Here is a 19,894-nt window from a genome sequence, read left to right as displayed (position 1 = left end):
AACTGGTCAGTAATTTATTGCATATCAGATATCATAAATGCAGATCACAAATTGCCAATTCACATAAACATGTCAGTGGCTTCAGGGTACATGGAACTCACTAAATACATAAAATTTGCACAATCATATTTCTTATTTTGCTGCAGCTCACCTTGATATGTCCTCATTATGTCATGCAGTATGCACTATCTATCTATCTATCTATCTATCTATCTATCTATCCATCTGACTGTCTACTGATTTATTCTTAACATGTTTTGTTACCTAAAAGGTCCACAGTCAAAGGATGGAGTTATGGTCATTATTGTGTATGCCACAGGCAGTAGACTCATGAATAGAATAAGTAGTAGAAGAGCCATGTAGAAATTGTTTGATTTTGAAACTTTGAAAAACCGTTCTTGTGGAACATTGCTGCTCATTACTCCCCAGCACTGTAAGTACATTGAAGTGAAGAGGCGTATTACATTCACAACTATCAGTCCAGGTGCATAAAACAAGCCCATCCTGTAGAGAATACATAATGTGATAGTGAACAACAAATCATTTCTAATTTCTGCATTCCTCTAAAAGAAATACATTCCCAAAGCCTGTACTTTTTAAAAGCATGTCAGCAATGGCAGCTCCCATATATTTATCCACTTAAAAGTAATTCACATGTTATTGCTTTAAAGCATATGATAATTGAAAGAACATCAAAGCAAAATCTGCAAATAGAAACATTCTGTACAGCCTTAAAACAAATCCATTATTTTTCCAAATTTCTCAACAGATTGTGCTTGAGGTGATTGTAGCAGTATTAGTGCACTTGCAACAGAAACAATTGAGTACTGACGTGATACTTTTTTTATTTGCACTAACATACAATTTTGAGGACAAGCTTTCGGGGTATGTCCCCTTCTTCAAGGTCCAGGCAGTACTACTACAAAGTTTTAGCAGAATGTGGAAAGGGGGAGGAAAAAAAAAAACAGAAAGAAACACACAGGAACAGATGTACACAGCAATGGTTAAAAGACTAGGATTAGACTAGAGATAAGACACAGCAAAAGCAAAGACTGGGGGGGGGGGGAAACAACGCTCACAGAGGGGGTCATAAAACTGTTGGATAATGAGTCCCATGCCCAAATTAGGGTCCTTATCTATTGTGTCAAATAGAATTATCATTCTTAGTTCAAAAGTTTTTCTTTCCTGAATAGATTTGAAATTTCCTTCAAGAACTAAAGGTCTTCCATAGTGTGGTCTGGTTGTGCGAAATGGTGCCCCACAGGTGTGCAAAAGTCATCTTCTTTATGTTCCTTGATGGTATGTCTGTGCAAATTCATTATTGTTTGCAGCTTCTGTCCTGTTTCGCCAACATAAGATCCTTTGCTACATTTTCTGCACTGGATAAGGTACACAACATTACTAGAGGTGCAGCTGTATGATATTGTGTATAGCCCTTCGCTCTAGTGGTGAAAGATTGTACAGAATTTTCTTTTGCTGGGTGGATATCAGGGATGCAGATCTATCTTCAATGTATGAGTATTGTGATGGTAAGTAAAATGGTACCCCAATATGCCAATTTATTTATGGCTGACCTGGAAGAAAATTTCCTGAACATCATGGAACAAAAACCATACAGATACTATCGCTATATTGATGATATTTTCATCATATGGACAGAAGGTGAAGAAAACCTAAAACAGTTTTACTCATTGATCAACACTTTTCATCCATCAATCAATTTAAAAATGGAATACTCAAAACACACACTTCAACCTCCTAGACACCACAGTATACATCAGGGATGATAGGCTTCACACCTCAATATACAGGAAACCCACTGACAGATGCAACTACCTCCACAGGTCTAGCTTCCACCCCCAACACACGAAATGTGCCATCATACACAGTCAGGACATTAGATACCACCAGTGATGTATTTAGACTTTGTGCTGCCCTAGGCAACACAAAAATTTTGCGCCCCCCCCCAAATGAGAGAGCGAGAGAGTCAATAAGTGTATATATATATATATATATATATATATACAGTGAGGAACAGAAGTATTTGAACACCCTGCGATTTTGCAAGTTCTCCCACTTAGAAATCATGGAGGGGTTGAATTTATTTGTCTTGCACTGCTGAACATAAGTATTTGAACACCTAAGAAACATCAAGAATTCTGGCTCTCAAAGACCTGTTACTGTGCCTTTAAAAAGTCCACCTCTACTCCACTCATTAATCTAACTTAGTAGCACCTGTCTGAGATCTTTAAAGACACCTGTCCACCCCACAGTCAGTCAGACGCCAACTACTACCATGGGCAAGATCAAAGAGCTGTCAAAAGACACCAGAGACAAAATTGTGGACCTCAAAAGGCTGGAAAGGGCTACAGGGCAATTGCCAAGCAGCTTGGTGAAAATAGATCAACTGTTGGAAATTGTTAGAAAATAGAAGAGGCTAAAAACGACTGTCAGTCTCCCTCGGACTGGGGCTCCATGCAAGATCTCACCTCGTGGGGTATCACTGATGATAAGAAAGGTGAGGAATCAGCTCAGAACTACAAGGGAGGAGCTGGTCAATGACATGAAGAGAACTGGGACCACAGTTTCAAAGGTCACTGTCGATAGAACACTACGCCGTCATGGTTTCAAATCATGCATTGCATGGAAGGTTCCCCTGCTCAAGTCATCACATGTCCAGGCCTGTCTGAAGTTTAACAATGACCATCTGGATGATCCAGAGGAGGCATGGGAGAAAGTCATGCGGTCAGATGAGACCAAAGAAAAACTTTTTGGTCTAAACTTCACTCGTCGTGTTTGGAGGAAAAAGAAGGATGAGTTGCATCCCAAGAACACCAGACCTACTGTGAAGCATGGGGGTGGTAACATCATGATTTGGGGGTGCTTTTCTGCGAAGGGGACAGGACGACTGCACTGTATTAAGAAGAGGATGAATGGGGCCATTTATTGTGAGATTTTGAGCAACAACATCCTTCCCTCAGTCAGAGCATTGAAGATGAGTCGTGGCTGGGTCTTCCAACATGACAACGACCCGAAGCACACAGCCAGGATAACCAAGGAGTGGCTCCGTAAGAAGCATATCAAGGTTCTGGAGTGGCCTAGCCAGTCTCCAGACCTAAATCCAATAGAACATCTTTGGAGGGAGCTGAAACTCCGTGTTGCTCAGTGACAGCCCTGAAACCTGACAGATCTAGAGGAGATCTGTGCGGAGGAGTGGGCCAAAATCCCTGTTGCAGTGCGTGCAAACCTGGTCAAGAACTACAGGAAACGTTTGACCTCTGTAATTGCAAACAAAGGCTTCTGTACCAAATATTAAAACTGATTTTCTCAGGTGTTCAAATACTTATGTTCAGCAGTGCAAGACAAATGTGATTTCCTGAATTTTTTTTTTAAATTCTGTCTCTCAGAGTGGGAATGTACCTATAATGTGAATTTCAGACCCCTCCATGATTTCTAAGTGGGAGAACTTGCAAAATCGCAGGGTGTTCAAATACTTCTGTTCCTCACTGTATATATATATATATATATATATATATATATATATATATATATATATATATATGATTTTCTCTCTCTTCCCTCTCTCTCCCCTCTCTCTCTCCCTCCTCTGTTCCTCCTATCTCCCCCCCTCTCTCTCTCTCCCCCCTACCTCTCTCTTTTCCCTCTATCTCCTCTTTCTCTCTCTTCCTTCTCTCTCTCTCTCTTCTCTCCCCCCTCTCTCTCCCCCTCTCTCTCTTCCCTCCCTCTCTCTCCCCCCTCTTCCCTCTCTCTCCCCCTCTCTCACTTCCCTCTCTCTCTATTCCCTCTCTCTCTTCCCTCTCTCTCCCCTCTCTCTCTCTTCCTTCTTTCTCTCTTCCCCCTCTCTCTGACTTCCCTCTCTCTTCTCCCCCTTTCTCTCCCCTCTCTCTCTCTATTCTCTCTCTCTCTCCCCCCTCTCTTCCCTCTCCGTTTCTCACATCGTATGGGGCTGCACACACACCTCCTCCAAGGGCTGCTGATCTCCGTGCAGCAGGAAGGAGGGGGGGGATGTGTGCAGTCCGATACGATCTGTCAGTGCAGGGAAGGAGACAGGGAGATCCCACAGCACAGCTCACCTCCTTCGGATCCTCTCCTCTCCCTGCTCCAGGCTGTCCCCTGGTCCCGGCTCGTCAGCTGCTGGAGGGAGAGGTACAAGAGCATCCCTCTGCAACTTCCCTCCCCCACATCGATCCTCCTGCTGTCCTCTGGGCCACTGCAAGAGTACCAAAGGCACCACTCTGCTGGCGGCCCTGCATGGCTCTGTCTGCCACTGCTCTCAAGGTCCCTTCTTCCGGGGGCCGGTGACGCCTCCCTAAAAATTGCCGCCCTAGGCAAACGCCTTGTTTGCCTCGCGGTAGATATGCCCCTGGACACCACCGAATATGTTCTGACCCAAAGAGACAGAGATAAACATCTCGGGACACTAGCAGACCCCTTCCATAAGAAAGGTTACAAGGACAAAACTATCAACACCAGCATAAACACAGCCTTGAGAACCTGAACAGAAAATCTACTTCAGTACAAAGAGAAAAAAACAATCAACCGTGTACCTCTAGTAACCACATACAACCCAGCACTAGAAGGAATAAGAAAAATAATCAAAGATTTACAACCCATCATAACAGAGGATGGAACTCTGAAAGAAATATTCCAGCAACCCCCAATACTGGCTTTCAGACTACCCCCCAACCTCAGAAATAAACTAATCAGTAGGAAACGTCCTTCTGATTATGATATCACAAATAATGGAAGCAAACCCTGCAATAAAAAATGTTGCAAACTGTGCAACCAAATCAAACCATCAAAAAGTGTCAGACACTCAAAAGGGATCTTCAATATCTCCGGATCATACAGCTGCACCTCCAGTAATGTTGTGTACCTTATCCAGTGCAGAAAATGTAGCAAAGGATCTTATGTTGGTGAAACAGGACAGAAGTTGCAAACAAGGATGAATCTGCACAGACATACCATCAAGGAACATAAAGAAGATGACTTTTGCACACCTGTGGGGCACCATTTCGCACAACCAGACCACACTATGGAAGACCTTTAGTTCTTGAAGGAAATTTCAAATCTATTCAGGAAAGAAAAACTTTTGAACTAAGAATGATAATTCTATTTGACACAATAGATAAGGGCCTTAATTTGGACATGGGATTCCTCACTCATTATCCAACAGTTTTATGACCCCCTCTGTGAGTGTTGTCCCCCCCCCCCCCAAGTCTTTGCTTTTGCGTTGTCTTATCTCTAGTCTAATTATAGTCTTTTAACCATTGCTGTGTACATCTGTTTGTGTGTTTTTCTTTCTGGTTTTTTTTTTCCTCCCCCTTTCCACATTCTGCTAAAACTTTATAGTAGTACTGTCTGGACCTTGAAGAAGGGGACATACCCCGAAAGCTTGTCCTCAAAATTGTATGTTAGTGCAAATAAAAAAAGTATTACGTCAGTACTCAATTGTTCCCAACAGATTGTAAAAGTAGATAATAGCATTGTTCTGTCTCTATCCACCATGCCCAAGACCTCCCTTTAAAAACCATTACTGGAAAAAACTTAGAGAACAAGTGTTCCTTTATCTTCAAAATATAACATTGCATTTCAACATCTTGATAGAAGTTCATTTTGTCTATTATTCCATTACTTTCCAGCACATTATTATCTTTATTTTAAAGAGAAACATGGCAGCTGCAATATTTTGGATTGAAACAATGAAATACTTTAAAATAGCATTGGTGAAATTGTAATGTGTTGATTTCCCAGAATTACAGTCCGCTTACTATCAGGGCTCATTCAGATGGGCGATGAAGCACATCCTCCGTGCGGAGCCTTTGACAGATGCTTGTGCATCCACCTGGGTGCATGCAGCCCATATAAGTGGATGCACAGCAGCTGCACAGACACAATCACATGTCAAAGTTTAACATGCGGGTAGGAGCGGGTGGATGTGTGATTGTGTCCGTGCAGCCACTGCATCTGCATCTACTTCTATGTGCTACCTGCATGCAGCTCCAAGGTGGATGCACAGACTTTTTTCAGCAGCTTTGCATGGAAGATGGGCTTAATCACCCATCTGAATGAGCCTTTAAGATTGTAATTTTAAATTCAATTACCTAGGGGCTAAATCACTAACAGTGGCCATACAGATTTTGATTATGTTATCTGATTGATGTGCGCTACAATCAAAACAGTGAAATCAGCGAACCAGTGAATAGTCATAATTTTCCTTCCAATTGATTTAGACACAATTAATATCAGATTGTATCAAACTGAGTCAGTTGGCCAGGGCAGATATTATCAATAGTCTTGCATCAATCAGCAGCACTAAGATGCTTTGGTCATGGATTTATTTTGTTTTTTGAATGATCAGATTAAGAGATTATATAATAGAAATGAAGATGCAATCGATAACATATGATTGTATCTTCTAGCTATTAATCAAAATTGTCTTCCTTGTGTGTATTGCATTGATCAATTGGGTTGTCAACTGTACAGTATATTGAGTATTTCTATATGGAGAGAATGATCAAAAAAGAAATTGATCATTAATCTCAGTGTGTATGGCCACCATTAGGGTTCTTGGTTATAAATATGTGTCTTCAGCCATTCCTCCTGGGACCATTGTTGCATGTAGATGCACATTTTACTAATTAAGTAAATAACTAATAAATGTTGTGACGGGAGTCACTTTGGGTGGGGAGCCCATAGAACACAGCTCACTTTGGAGAGGTGGGGAGACCCCTGTCTCAGCTCCCCATATCTCTTTTATGTGTAAGTCACCCTGTGCCTGTTAGGGGTGCAGGGTGATATGTCCTAATGTTGTGTAGACATATATAGGTGGGGTGGGGGGTTGTGGATTGTTTAATGCCATGTGGTTGCATCCCATTGTTCTATTGTGTGTCTTACTTGGGAGCAAACTATTAAGGGATGTATGTGTTTGTGTGGATTGGCTTGGTGGGGGGTGTTTCCGGAAGCCCTCTTCCCTGATGGGACTGTCTACTGGTGTCTCTTGTTACTGGGTGTGGATTGCCCCGCCCTGTGTAGGGAGGGGGAATTGTTTCCTTGAATGTATATATCTTGTATCTGTGTTAAAACAAAGTAGTCTATTTCCTAATTTATTTCAAGACTGGTGTTCTCTAGTCTCGTATGGTCAGGGGTTGTGTCCGTGGTCGGTGTTCGGATGGGGAAGCGGTATAATAATGGAAATACCCAAGTGCAGTCAGGGTCCAGTTCCATTACAAATGTACTGTAGGCTGCCAATAATACAAAATGATCTAGCACAATCTGTGTTCTTCTGCATGATGAGATGTGCTGTGATCTGATTTTCATGAGCTTAACAGCCTGTATTTACCAGTCAAGTAAAGTACCTAAATGGATCTGGGACACTAGGTGTGCTATGTCTGCAAAGATGCATATTGCCCATATCCAAATGAATAGCACTACTTTAGAAAAACCACAGTGGTTTTCTGTACACACAGCATTCAATTATCTTACCATATCATGCCTTGATTGAAAATAAGACCAAGGACATTTTCACTTACAGGAAATTCAGAATATGATGGCTGTAAAAGAAACAAGAGGGTGGTCTATATTTAGAAAGAGAGTGCATTTTTTTTATTACCTGGTGTCTAATTAAGCTACAGAAAATCCAAATGTAACCTTATTAGAATCTGAAGAACATACTGATTCTATTCATGTATGCCATATTATGGGCAGCATAGTGGCATGGGCAGCACAGTGGCTAAATGGTTAGCACTTCCACCTGGCAGTACTAGGGTTGTTGGTTCAAATCCCAGCCACGGCACCACCTGCCTCAAGTTTGCATGTTCCACCACCTCCCACACTCCAAAAGACATGCTGGTAGGTTAACTGGATCCTGTCTAAATTGTCCCTAGTATGTGTATGTATGAATGTAAGTTAGGGACCTTAGATTGTACACCCCTTAAGGGTTAGGGACTGATGTGACTGTACAATATATATGTGTAAAGCACTGTGTAAATTGACGGTGCTATATAAGTACCTGAAATAATAATATGCGTTACTTAGAGAACCTATATAACTTAAACAAAGAGTCTTTATGCAAGCAGGGTTGCTGCTGTGTAATGTAACAACAATAATTTATGGCAATTACTCTGTACCAAAATATCATAAACAATACAGCACTTCCAAAATTTGCATATACTTTACAAGCCAAGTGTCAACTTCTACCTGGAAGTGATTTATAGCCACCTGATTATTTCCACAGGCACCAGAACACACCTTCCCCTCAACTAGGGTTGCCACCTCATCCCTTTAAACCCGAACACATATTAATTACACAGCTTCTGAAGCTAATTTATTGCAGATAAGGCACTAAGTGAGTTTAATTACCAAATTAAACAACCACAGAACCTGTATAATTAATATGTGTTCGGGTTTAAAGGGATGAAGTGGCAACCCTACCCTCAACCCCCACTGTGCGCATGGCAGATGTCACTAAGTAGGGTAGATGGAGCTCAGCGAAGATCCGTTAGCTGATCCTTCATCTGGAAAATGAAACAGGAAGCAATATACAGTGCATCCAGAAAGTATTCACAGTGCTTAACTTTTGCCACATTTTGTTATGTTACAGCCTTATTCCAAAATGGATTAAATTCATTTTTTTCCTCAACATTCTGCAAATACCGCATAATAACAATGTTAAAGAAGTTTGTTTTGAAATATTTGCAATTTATTAAAAAAAAAAAAAACACATGTACATAAGTATTCACAGGCTTTGCTTAATGCTTTGTTGAAGCACCTTTAGAACCAATTACAGCCTCAAGTCATTTTGAGTATGATGCTACAAGCTTGGCACACCTATTTTTGGAAAATTTCTCCCATTCTTCTTTGCAGTACCTCTCATGCTCCATCAATTTGGATGGGGAGCGTTGGTGCACAGCCATTTTCAGATCTCTCCAGACATGTTCAATCAGGTTCATGACTGCGCTCTGGCTGGGCCACTACAGGACATTCACAGAGTTGGCCCATAGCCATTCCTTTGTTATGTGGGTTGTGTGCTTAGGGTCGTTGTCCTGTTGAAAGATGTACTGTTGCCCCAGTCTAAGGTCTGGAGTGCTCTGGAACAGGTTTTCATCAAGGATGTCTCTGTACATTGCTGCATTCATCTTTCCTTCAATCCTGACTAGTCTCCCAGTTCCTGCTGCTAAAAAACATCGATTCAGCATGATGCTGCCACCACCATGCTTCACTGTAGGGATGGTATTGCCCTGGTGGGGAGAGGTGCCTGGTTTCTTCCAGACATGACGCTTGACATTCAGGCCAAAGAGTTCAATCTTTGTTTCATCAGACCAGAGAGTTTTGTTTCTCATGGTCTGAGAGTCCCCCAGGTGCCTTTTGGCAAACTCCAGGGCTGCTATTTGCCTTTTACTGAGGAGTGGCCTCTGTCTGGCCTCTCTACCACACAGGCCTGATTGATGGAGTGCTGCAGAGATGGTTGTTCTTCTGAAAGCTTCTCCTCTCAGAGAAACGCTGGAGCTCTTTCAGAGTGACCATCAGGTGCTTGGTTACCTCTCTGACTAAGGCCCTTCTCCCTCAATCGCTCATTTTGTCCGGGCAGCCTTCTCTAGGAAGATTCCTGGTGGTTCCAAACTTCTCCCATTTATAGGTGATGGAGGCCACTGTGCTCACTGGGACCTTCAATGCTGCAGAAATTTTTCTGTACCCTTCCCCAGATCTGTGCCTTGATACAATCTTGTCTTGGAGGTCTATGGACAATTCCTTGGACTTCATGGCCTGGTTTGTGCTCTGACATGCACTGTTAACTGTGGGACCTTATATAGACAGGTTTATGCCTTTCCTAATCATGTCCAATCAACTGAGTTTCCCACAGGTGGACTCCAATCAAGTTGTGGAAACAGCTCACGAATGATCAGTGGGAACAGGATGCACCAGAGCTCAATTTTGAGTGTCATGGCAAAGGCTGTGAATACTTATGTACATGTGTTTTGTTTTTTGTTTTGTTTTTTTAATAAATTGGAAAGATTTCAAAATGAACTTTGTTCACATTTTCATTATGGGGTATTGTTTGTAGAATGTTGAGGAAAAAAATGAATTTAATCCATTTTGGAACAAGGCTGTAACATAACAAAATGTGGCAAAAGTTAAGCTCTGTGAATACTTTCTGGATGCACTGTAAGAACAATGAATTTACCACAATGGATATTTTTTAAAGACTGGAAAAATGTTTTTTGTATGTTTATTTATTATTGATTTTTTGTGAATGGGCAGGGATACTCTTGAGGTACCTCTTACACATTCAAGTAGGGGCAGGCGGATATCTTGGGACCCCATTATCTTAAACGGGACTTCCAAATTCCAATAATTCCCCCCCCACACACATACACCTATATCCATCGGGTTAGGGTTTTGGAGAAAAGGCCTTAGTCCTCATTAGCTTGGACACCCTCCATGTTGAGAACATGTCACCTGCCATATTTCAGGAAAGGATGGGGAATGGCTGCCCCCCCTTTATTGGACTGCCAGGCTGCATGCTTAGATATGGGTCTGGCATGAATTTGGGGGATTTTTTTTTTTTTTACAGCAAAACTGACAGAAAGGAAAAAACACAGTTGCCAGCAATTTACTTTTCCCAACTGGTTTCTTTTTTTTTCTAAGCAGGTTTTTTTAAAAGGAATATGCTTTTTTAATGTTTAAAACTATAGTGCAATGTAACTTCTCTTCTACCCAATAAATCTAAAATGTAAATGTGCTGAAAAATTGGTGAAAAATTCATGATCAGGTGCAGCTCACATCGATGCGTGTTCCCATATTTAGTAAACTCAGATAAAAAAAGATATATGCAGCGCTCCCTTCACATCTAAACTACATCATAATAAATGCATGTAACATAAACGCATGTGCTAATATTTTGAATTAAACAAAAATACAACACCAACTGTAATATAATACAATACATTGTGATCAATAAGTGACAATACAGCAAGTAATTCAATTCAGTCAGTCTATGAAAATCCTAGATCCAAACAAATCCTCCTTAGTGCAGCACATGCATCTTTTTCCCATACATGATTAATTGGTTCTATATTAGTCACCTTCATACAAACTTGACTCCCATCACCTGAATAATACTGTGCTCACCTCCAAAATTAGACCCAAGAACATACATTATTAGGTCTAGATGCACTTTTCCCTTATGGGATATACAGTATATATGGGATAAATGGTCTCTCCTTCTTGGGAAAATAGACAAACTTTTCCTCCCTGGTTCTATAGACACTCACTCCTCCTTTCTCCTCCGTTGTGCAAATGCTCAGATAAACAAAGAACAGCCTCTCATAGTGTAGTACCTAAAACCAAACAATTTATTAAAAGTATTGCACTTACATAAAATCTGAGGTCAAAGCTCCTTTAAGACAAAAGTATGTACAGCCGCGATTCAGTACTCTTGCAGCCTCCGACATCCGGCTTCTTCCACACATTACATTACGTCCCTCGTGACTTCATCAGGGAAATGAGCGAGGTGTAAAGTATATATATTTATAATTGAACTGAATGTCTTCAAATTGTGGCTGCCATTTTGTTGGGTCCTGGGTCTAATTTCGGAGGGGAGCGCAGTATTATTCAAGCGATGGGAGTCACGTTTGTATGGAGGTGGATAATATAGATCCAATTAATTGCATATGGGAAGAAGATGCATGTGCTGCACTAATGAGGATTTCTATGTTACATACATTTACTATGATGTAGTTTAGATGTGAAGGGAGCCCCTTTTTTAATGTTTCACTTTAAGTAATATTAAAATCACCGCTCCCTTCAAAATGGTATTTCTTTTTAAGATTCTGCATTGGTACATGTCCCCAAGGGCAGTGCCCAGCACCCGTTGCCTGCTTTTGATGATCTCTTGTCTATTACCTTGAAAATTGGGATAATTAGTTTACAGATTCCCCATTGACTTCAATAGGGTTTAGATTCAGCATCTGAACTTGTGATCTGTCTGAATATCCCGCAAGCTGAACCCAGGTATGTTCAGCCAATCCCTATTCATCATCACCACTGTAAAAATATCATCATCAGACAGACAACATGAAAACTTCAAGACCATGTCCCAGCAAACTAAACACTGATAATGCAGTTCCTTATTTGGCTGCCCTGGTTTACAATAATAACCTAGCCAAAAATGTGTATAACGATGGAGTTACCTTTAAAATATAACAGTCAAATGTTTCCCCACACTTCCCTTAAACAAAAACTTACAAATCCACCTTCTAAATCCCAGCACCAGCAGTTGTTGAGAACTCTAACCAGGACCGCTCGCAAAAAGTCTCCTATAAGAATCATAACATACGTCATCTGTGTATCTGAGACTGTCAGCTTCACAAACTCCTGTAAGAAAAAGTTGGGCATTTGCTTTAAAATAAAACCTCCACAGATAAAAAGTATTTATGGCAATTACAACTCTGCACAATGCAAAAAAAAATTAAGTTTGGAGAAATAGATAAAATAGATGGTATCCTAAAACAGCGATTCTCATTCTATGGTCAGTCATGGACCACCAACATGACATTTGTCAGTCTGATTACCAATTCTTCTAATACAAGTTAATATTTTTCCTAAATAAAAGTGTCTCACAATTCCAGTGCCTCTGTACATTACTTGTAAAATGCACTGGCACTGGTAGAGCTTCATTGTATCACTTACACTTTCCTTACCTTCCTACCTATATCTCTGCCATCAATTTTTGATTACTCTCTACAGGTTGTCATGAGCATTATTTTCAATGCATTGTACAACATTCTCAGCATCATATCAGGATGCTAATGTTTTCAAAATGGCCCCTGGAGCCTAAGTGCATAAGTCTGCTGCACACATTCTGTGTACTTTTATTGTTGCTTGACAAGCAGAAGCATCAGTTGTATAGGCTCAATACTCCTTTAAAATATTCAGTGTTCTGAGCTGTCCAGCCATGTTCTAATAGGCAAAGTTGTGCCTTCTGCCATGGAGGGACCACAAGAAGTTACCAAGCTGCTGTTTACTTAGCCATATTGGCCACCTGAAAATGCATGAAATAAAAGAAGGTGAATGAAATAAAAGAAGTGCATAGTACCAGTCACTTTTTACTACTTTATCCTTAGAAACTTTCATGAAAAAGATGTGACAGGATAATAGAACTGGTCATAATGGAACTGGTCAATAAAACTTTGCATTTCTGAACTTTTGGCCCTGTAAAGTATCAGCATAGGTAGCTAACAGAGCAGTTGCTAAAAGACCTATGGCCAATGAATGTCCATTACTGATCCTGATCAGGGACGGACTGACCATTTGGAATCTCGGGCACTGCCCGAGGGCCCGGGGTCAGTAGGGGGCCCCATGAGATGCCCCTGGTACCTTTTTCATAGGCTTTTTTGAGTTTGGGCAAGGACACAGGGGCCCCATGATCCCCTATTGCCCGGGGGCCCCATGAGTTGTCAGTCCGCCCCTGATCCTGATTAGGCATGAGGTTTGAGTTTACGCCAAGCATGGATTTGAGGCAAACGCAGTCCATTTGCAGACCCTCTGAACTAATGCACAATTTCACTACATAGCAATCAACTATCAATAATGTGCTTTCTGGCTTTTGAATTTAGGTAAGATGGCTTAGAAGGGCCAATTAGGTGGCATGTGTATAGGATTTAGAACAGCCAAAAAGGGGGTGTTGGGCTTGTGGGCACTGGTTTCTTAAAGTAGAGTACTTACTGAATGTCCTGTGGGTAGCACAATGTCATGTATCTTGGGGAATCTGAGGGTCATGGGAGGGAACAATTTTTTCATCTTAATAGTGGAATGTGCATCAGCCTAATTTTTTTTACACCACATGGACAACACTGATAATAGGCTGCATGCGTTTTTCTCAATATTGCTGGTTGCAGTTAATTTTTTTACAGTCTCTTTACAGGCTGGTTCTGGGCACATGCATTACAGTGAAATTTCCCAATTGTTGCTGACTATAGTTTTCTGTTAACGGGAATTTTTAATATTGTGAATGGTAACAACAGTGGAATGTGCAATGTGCCTCAGCACACAGGTTTATAATTTCCTTTAGAAGAGCATGTACCAGGATGATTTACAGGTGGGAAATTGTGGAAGGTAGGGGTGTCCAAATAAGGACCTTTATATCAGCACCAAAAGCTGTTACTAGATTTTGGTGGTTGGGTTTACATCTAATTTAATAAACTATGCTTGTGCTTTTTGAATGTAGTACTGGGTAACATTTTCTTATGTGCCCTGTTTTTGTGTACACCCAAAACCCCCTCTAGGGATCAGTCTGTCTAAAGCAACTGATTGACAGCTATTTAAAAAAAAAGTGCAAGAACAATTTGCACCTAAACCACCTCACTTTATACATTATCACTTAAATTCACCGTAATCCTCTATTCACATAGATTCCCATAGATTCCTCTGCAGTATCTTAACTCTTGTAGTAGAGCCCCAGTGTGGGCTCTTTATCTCTACAAAGTTCGGCCAAGCTTTGTCCTGCCGACTAAATTTACACTGCTTTGTCACCTGCAGTCTTTTCATTTATGTAGTAAAAAGCCTGCCTATACTCTTTGTCTCTAGTAAATTGCAGACAATTCTCCCTTAATAAAATTATCCTCCTGCATGGCTAGTCTTACACTGCTGTATCCTCTGCAGTGTCTTATCTCTAGTAGTAAAGCCCTGGCCTGTGTTGAGGTGCTTAAATCACAGCAATCACTTGTTACTGACCATTTGTCTTGAAGCTGCTTTTTGTTTGCAGAAAAAAGCTGAATCATTTGATGCAAATATTTGAGCTGGAAGCCTTATTTTGCAAGGAACCCTTTTTAATTTTGCATAGGAACAAGATGGTGTTAGGGCCTAGGACTTCCTTCTTGCCTAAAAAGAAAGATCTACATCATTTGAATTGCTGTCCATGCCTGTGTTTACCAGGATAGGGATAACCAGGGGCGGACTGACAACTCATGGGGCCCCCGGGCAATAGGGGATCATGGGGCCCCTGTGTCCTTGCCCAAACTCAAAAAAGCCTATGAAAAAGGTACCAGGGGCATCTCATGGGGCCCCCTACTGACCCCGGGCCCTCGGGCAGTGCCCGAGTTTCCAAATGGTCCGTCTGCCCCTGGGGACGATGTTACAAAAAAAACCATAAAATCTGTACAATGGTATTTAAGAAAAAAATTCATAAAAACCTACAACCTCAAACAGAACCTCCAGACTTCAGACCTCCCTGACCTCTCTTTAAATAAAGGGGTGGCTAACTTTAATGGCAGTTATACCACTGGGGGTGATAAATATGCGGTGCTTTGGTGCACATCACTTTAGAGCACAAATATTAGACGACAAGCTGCAAGGTAGGGCAACTTTGCTTGCGTCAGCAACAAATACACATTCTGCTGCCCCAAAATAAGAATAGAAAATGAACAGTATAAACAACAATATGCCTTCCCCCCAAAAAACTTTTTTTTGGGGGGATGGGAGAGGGGTACAGCTATGGTGGTAGGTTTCTACATTAAATGTTTGCTGCTGCCTGCCCTTTCCCCTGACTAAGGCCCACCCCCCCCCCCCACCCCCACTTTCCCTTACCTTACAAATTTGCTGCTGCCTGACTTTTTCTGTGTTGTTGAAAGACCAGCAGTACTTGGCCATAGGTTTTCCCCGCAGCTATGCCTTCATATAGGTTGTTCACAGTACATTCTCAAAGTGTAGTATTTTGGGTTCAGTTTAGGATAGTGGCAGTAGATCCCTAGATTTTACTCTTGGGTTCAAGCCTTTCCCAACATTCCTCCTCAATGCCAGTATCCAAACCCTCTTACTCATATTCCAGTGTAGTCATCAATGAAGGCTGTCTGTAGCCTGGCCTTGGTGGGGTGTAAAGAAACTTTTCTCAGAGATTATAGGATCGGAGGCACATTTGTCATGAGAGGAGACCATGCCATCATCAAAATGGTGGTTGTTTGCAGCACATCCTCAAAGCACCATGTAGCCACCCTATATTTTGGCAGTGTCCAGTAAATTTACCTTTCCTGAGTAGCAGTGTGAATGGGATAATTTGTATTTTCTCATTTGGTTTCTCCCGTTTTAGAATTGCTGCAGTACCCTACTTCCTCTACTAGGTGTCAATGACACTTAGCTGGGCAATAGCTATGGGATGCTAGCAAATCTTGTGCTATTTAGCCATTATGGTCTCTACAATTAGTAGTTTCTTGCCAGTGGTACATGCTGGGGAAGGCTGTAAAAGATTGGGGAGTAGCCTGGGGAGCTATCTCTCCCCCAGGCTTGGGGAGTGGCCTGGGGAGGATGCGTGCAAGTTGTTTTGCTGTGTAGGCCTGAGTCCTTTGGGGCCTAGCACAGAATTCTTCAAGCTGTCCTGCATGGTCGAGGAGTTTATGCTTTTTCAAGGTGGAAGAGCTTGATGGATGTCTGCTGGAGGGTGATTGGTGTCCAACCTCAGAGTAATTTTGGGACTCCCTTGGGCTAATGGAGTCTGGAAACTCTGGTTTCTACTGGAGACCTAACCCCAACTTTCTTTCCCTAATAAGCTTAAGCAATAAAATGACTAAACTGAAAAGAATAAAATGACTGGTGCCTTTCATTGTTATGTGACGCTCTTCATGGATTTGCGCTAGGGTAAATGCTAGATTTCTCCCTGCTGGAGGTGAGTCCACTCCTCTACCCTAGGCAGGAGGGGTCCTGCAACAACACGTTGGGCTCCCTCTGGGATAGTGTCAGTTAATTTTTACCTTTGTATTTGGAGAGCTGCCCACAATTTCCTCATCCTCCTTACTGCCAACATCTCAACCCTTCTCCTCCTTTTCACTGCCAGTACACCAACACTCTTTATCCCTTCCAGCACCTTAATCCTCCTCTTCCTCATATTTCTTCCTGCCTCTTGCTACCTAATGGCATTCCAAATGCTGACTGAGGGCAGGGATGGATTCTGAGCAAAATAATGGCAGCTGGTATGTGGCCTTTTGGTGGCTGGCACTGAGGTATAGCACAGGCCACAAACTTGCAGAATGGGGTGTTTAGCAAGGATAGTGTGAAGAAAGTTGCTTCTCTACACCCTTGATGATGAGAAAAATGTATGGTGAAATGGGAGGAAAAAGAGGAGGAAAAGAAGGTGGTAGAAGAGTAGAAGGAGAAGATGGAGATGGAGGTGAAGTAGGAGAAGATGCTGTAATGCTCTCCACCTACTACCTCCACATGCACCACTCTATCTATCCTTTTATGCCTGGTTTCATTTTTTTATGGGGGGGTAGGGAGGTCTGACTTGAGGAAGGGTGGCCAGCCTATAAAAATATTATGATTCTACTTTTAACTTTTTGCTGCCTTAGCCAAGCAGAGGAATTGAAGGCATCCATCACCCCAACCACATATCAATACCGAAAAACAGAAGAATTAAATATTCTAGATGTGAAAATCTAAAATAAATATTAACATAATAAAAATAACATAAGTAAATACAGCTCCCACGGGGGTGGGGGGGGGGCAGTAAAGGCCAGAAACCTTGTGGGTCTGGTATGGATTGGGGGGGGGGGTGAAACCCTACGCTGTTTATGTATTTATTTATGTCATTTTTCAACAAAATGTCAGTCCTGCTGCAGCAGGTGATATACATCGTTCAGATGTGCTACTTTGCAGGTAGTTTAAAGGGATCCACCAGGCATGATATTTAAAGGATTTTTTTTTTTTACTTTAAGCAATGAAAAATGATTGCCCCTTTAAAAACGGTACATTTCAAATTTTTTTTTTTCACTGATTCATGTCCCTCAGGGCAGAACCCAAGTCCCCATACCCCTTTTATGGCCAATAACAAGGCTTCAAAATTGACACTTTTGAATTTGAGTCCCATAGACTTTCATTGAGTTTGAAGTTTGCGGTTGAACTTTCGTTAGGTTTGAATGTTTGACCACAAACGGGGGGTGTTCAGCCCACCACTATTAATCATGAAGGACAGTTCAGTCACTAATCATATATAACTGAAATAAACCTGTAATTACCTCTGTGCTGAAATTGGATGCAGACCTAAATAGCATGCACCTAGAGGTACACATTAGTGTGTTTAATCTGCAGTTTATAAAGGGAACCCTGAAACCTGAGGAGCTCAGTAAGCAAATAGTTACTTTCCATCAGAGCCTGTAATGCAAGCTTCTGTATTGGTTAGAGCAGCTTGGAATATTGTGCTGAGCTAGGTGGAAGGGGGGAACCATTGCTTAATTAAGCACACTCTGAAGCTTAAATACAGATACCTAGGTGACTAGAATTAAAGTAAAACTAAAGCCATTTTTTTTTCATTTTGGATAGAGTAAGGGAGAATTATACCACTGTTAGGTTTGGGGGTTTTTTTTGCCATCTTTGTCCCATTGGGGAGAGCTCCCTTTACTTCCTTTCTCTCTTAGCCAAGACAAGTGAGAGGAAATTGCTCCAAAGTGAGATAATCTCTGCTTGTCACCAGGGTTGCCACTGGAAAATTTACTCTCTATCACTGTTCTTGGGATAAACCTTATTTTGGAATTTTCTTTTACTTTCACTTTTAATGGTAATGGTAAACATGATAAATATAGAGGGTGAATCTCCCTAATGGGGTACAAACAGTAGTAAAGTCCTGACAGATGTCCTAATCCCTCTACACTGTAGCCAAAATGAAAAACAAAGTTTTGCCTTTAGTTATACCCTTTAGTTTTACTTTAAAGTCTGTGGTTAGCTTTAAAAACAAATCCTTTGTAACTTGGGCTTGCCAAATCAGTCCGCGCAACTGGCTTAAATGGCTCAATGGAAAACCTCCAGCAATGTCCCTTTGTGGGTTTCATCAAAGGCCTATTTGCATTGCCCTATATCTATAACTAACCTACCTTGTTTGTCTCCCAAGAACCAGTGTAAGGTCAAATTACTAAACATATACTGCAGTTATAGGGTTGTTTGAAAGCAAAGCTACCCACCAACTGATTTTGTCTCATCTTCCCCTGATGTCTGTATTGGTAAATGTCTCATTCTCCCCAGGCTACACTACTACTTTGACCCTCAAAACTTGGTCTAATAATCACTTGTATCTTATTAAACCCTTTCTTATGGATTCTGGTAAAAGTCCCTTTCAGGTTCTTCACATACAAACTCAAACCGGTTACTGTATTTCAATATCTCCAAATTCAGCATTTACTCCAAACAGTAATAGAAAAAAAACAGATCTTTCCTTGATCATGACATTTGAAAAAAGCAGTGTCACACAATCCCCGGGTCCAGGTCATATTTTGCCTGCATACTCCTTATTTTTATCATCAATGCAGACTAACAAACTCACTTAAGTGCAAAAAAAGTATCTGATCTTGGTGCGGCTATCCCACTGGTAACCTAGAACAGGATCTAGATCACGGTGGCCTAAAGACTGGCCCATGTGTTGGCAATAGAAGATAATTATAAACTTCTTTTGAAATGGTACCTGGTCCCTTTGAGGATCACTTGAGCTGTCCCAGCCTACTCAGTACAATGTTTTTGGGGATGCTGTACTGACAGCTCATGTTGGCACAATTAATGGAACTATCTAAAGATCAAACATTTTGAAATAGAGTCTACCAACAGCTTAATACAGTTACTGGTGTTACATGTCACAAAGACCCATATGAATACCTTCTTAAAGCCTAATTCCATGTTTAAATAATATGTAAACCAAACATTTCATAGTCCTGATTTATGCCCTCTGTAGCATGTACTTGTATGAAAAAGTACCCTGTTCTCTTTGCATTGCTTCCGTTGTGTGAAATACCTGGTGTTTCATGCCAGTTCCTCTTCTTTCCTATAAAAATCTGACCACACTAGGCGGCAGAGCACACCATGATCAGCTTTCTGACTGCTGAGAACTCAGTCTGCTTTCCTC

The 19,894-nt window shown here is 41.3% G+C and overlaps 1 protein-coding gene across 1 annotated transcript in view; it reads right to left on the bottom strand.

Moving 5' to 3' along the window:
- LOC149451072 (transmembrane channel-like protein 2-A) overlaps positions 1-19,894 on the bottom strand; it is a 133,591-nt gene that overhangs the window by 27,369 nt on the left and 86,328 nt on the right. Inside the window, exons 14-16 of the mRNA XM_089691036.1 lie at positions 12,268-12,396; positions 7,507-7,574; positions 265-504 (exon numbers count right to left, since the gene is read on the bottom strand). Coding sequence (XP_089547162.1) covers positions 265-504; positions 7,507-7,574; positions 12,268-12,396 — 437 coding nt within the window. The remainder of the gene's footprint in view (positions 1-264; positions 505-7,506; positions 7,575-12,267; positions 12,397-19,894) is intronic.

The sequence above is a fragment of the Staurois parvus genome, unplaced genomic scaffold (assembly GCF_062004578.1).
Source record: "Staurois parvus isolate SC_StPar_1 unplaced genomic scaffold, SC_StPar_1.0 ptg000549l, whole genome shotgun sequence".
Taxonomy (NCBI): domain Eukaryota; kingdom Metazoa; phylum Chordata; class Amphibia; order Anura; family Ranidae; genus Staurois; species Staurois parvus.
The sequence above is the reverse complement of the archived record's forward strand: the minus strand, read 5'-3'. Positions and strand labels throughout refer to the sequence as shown.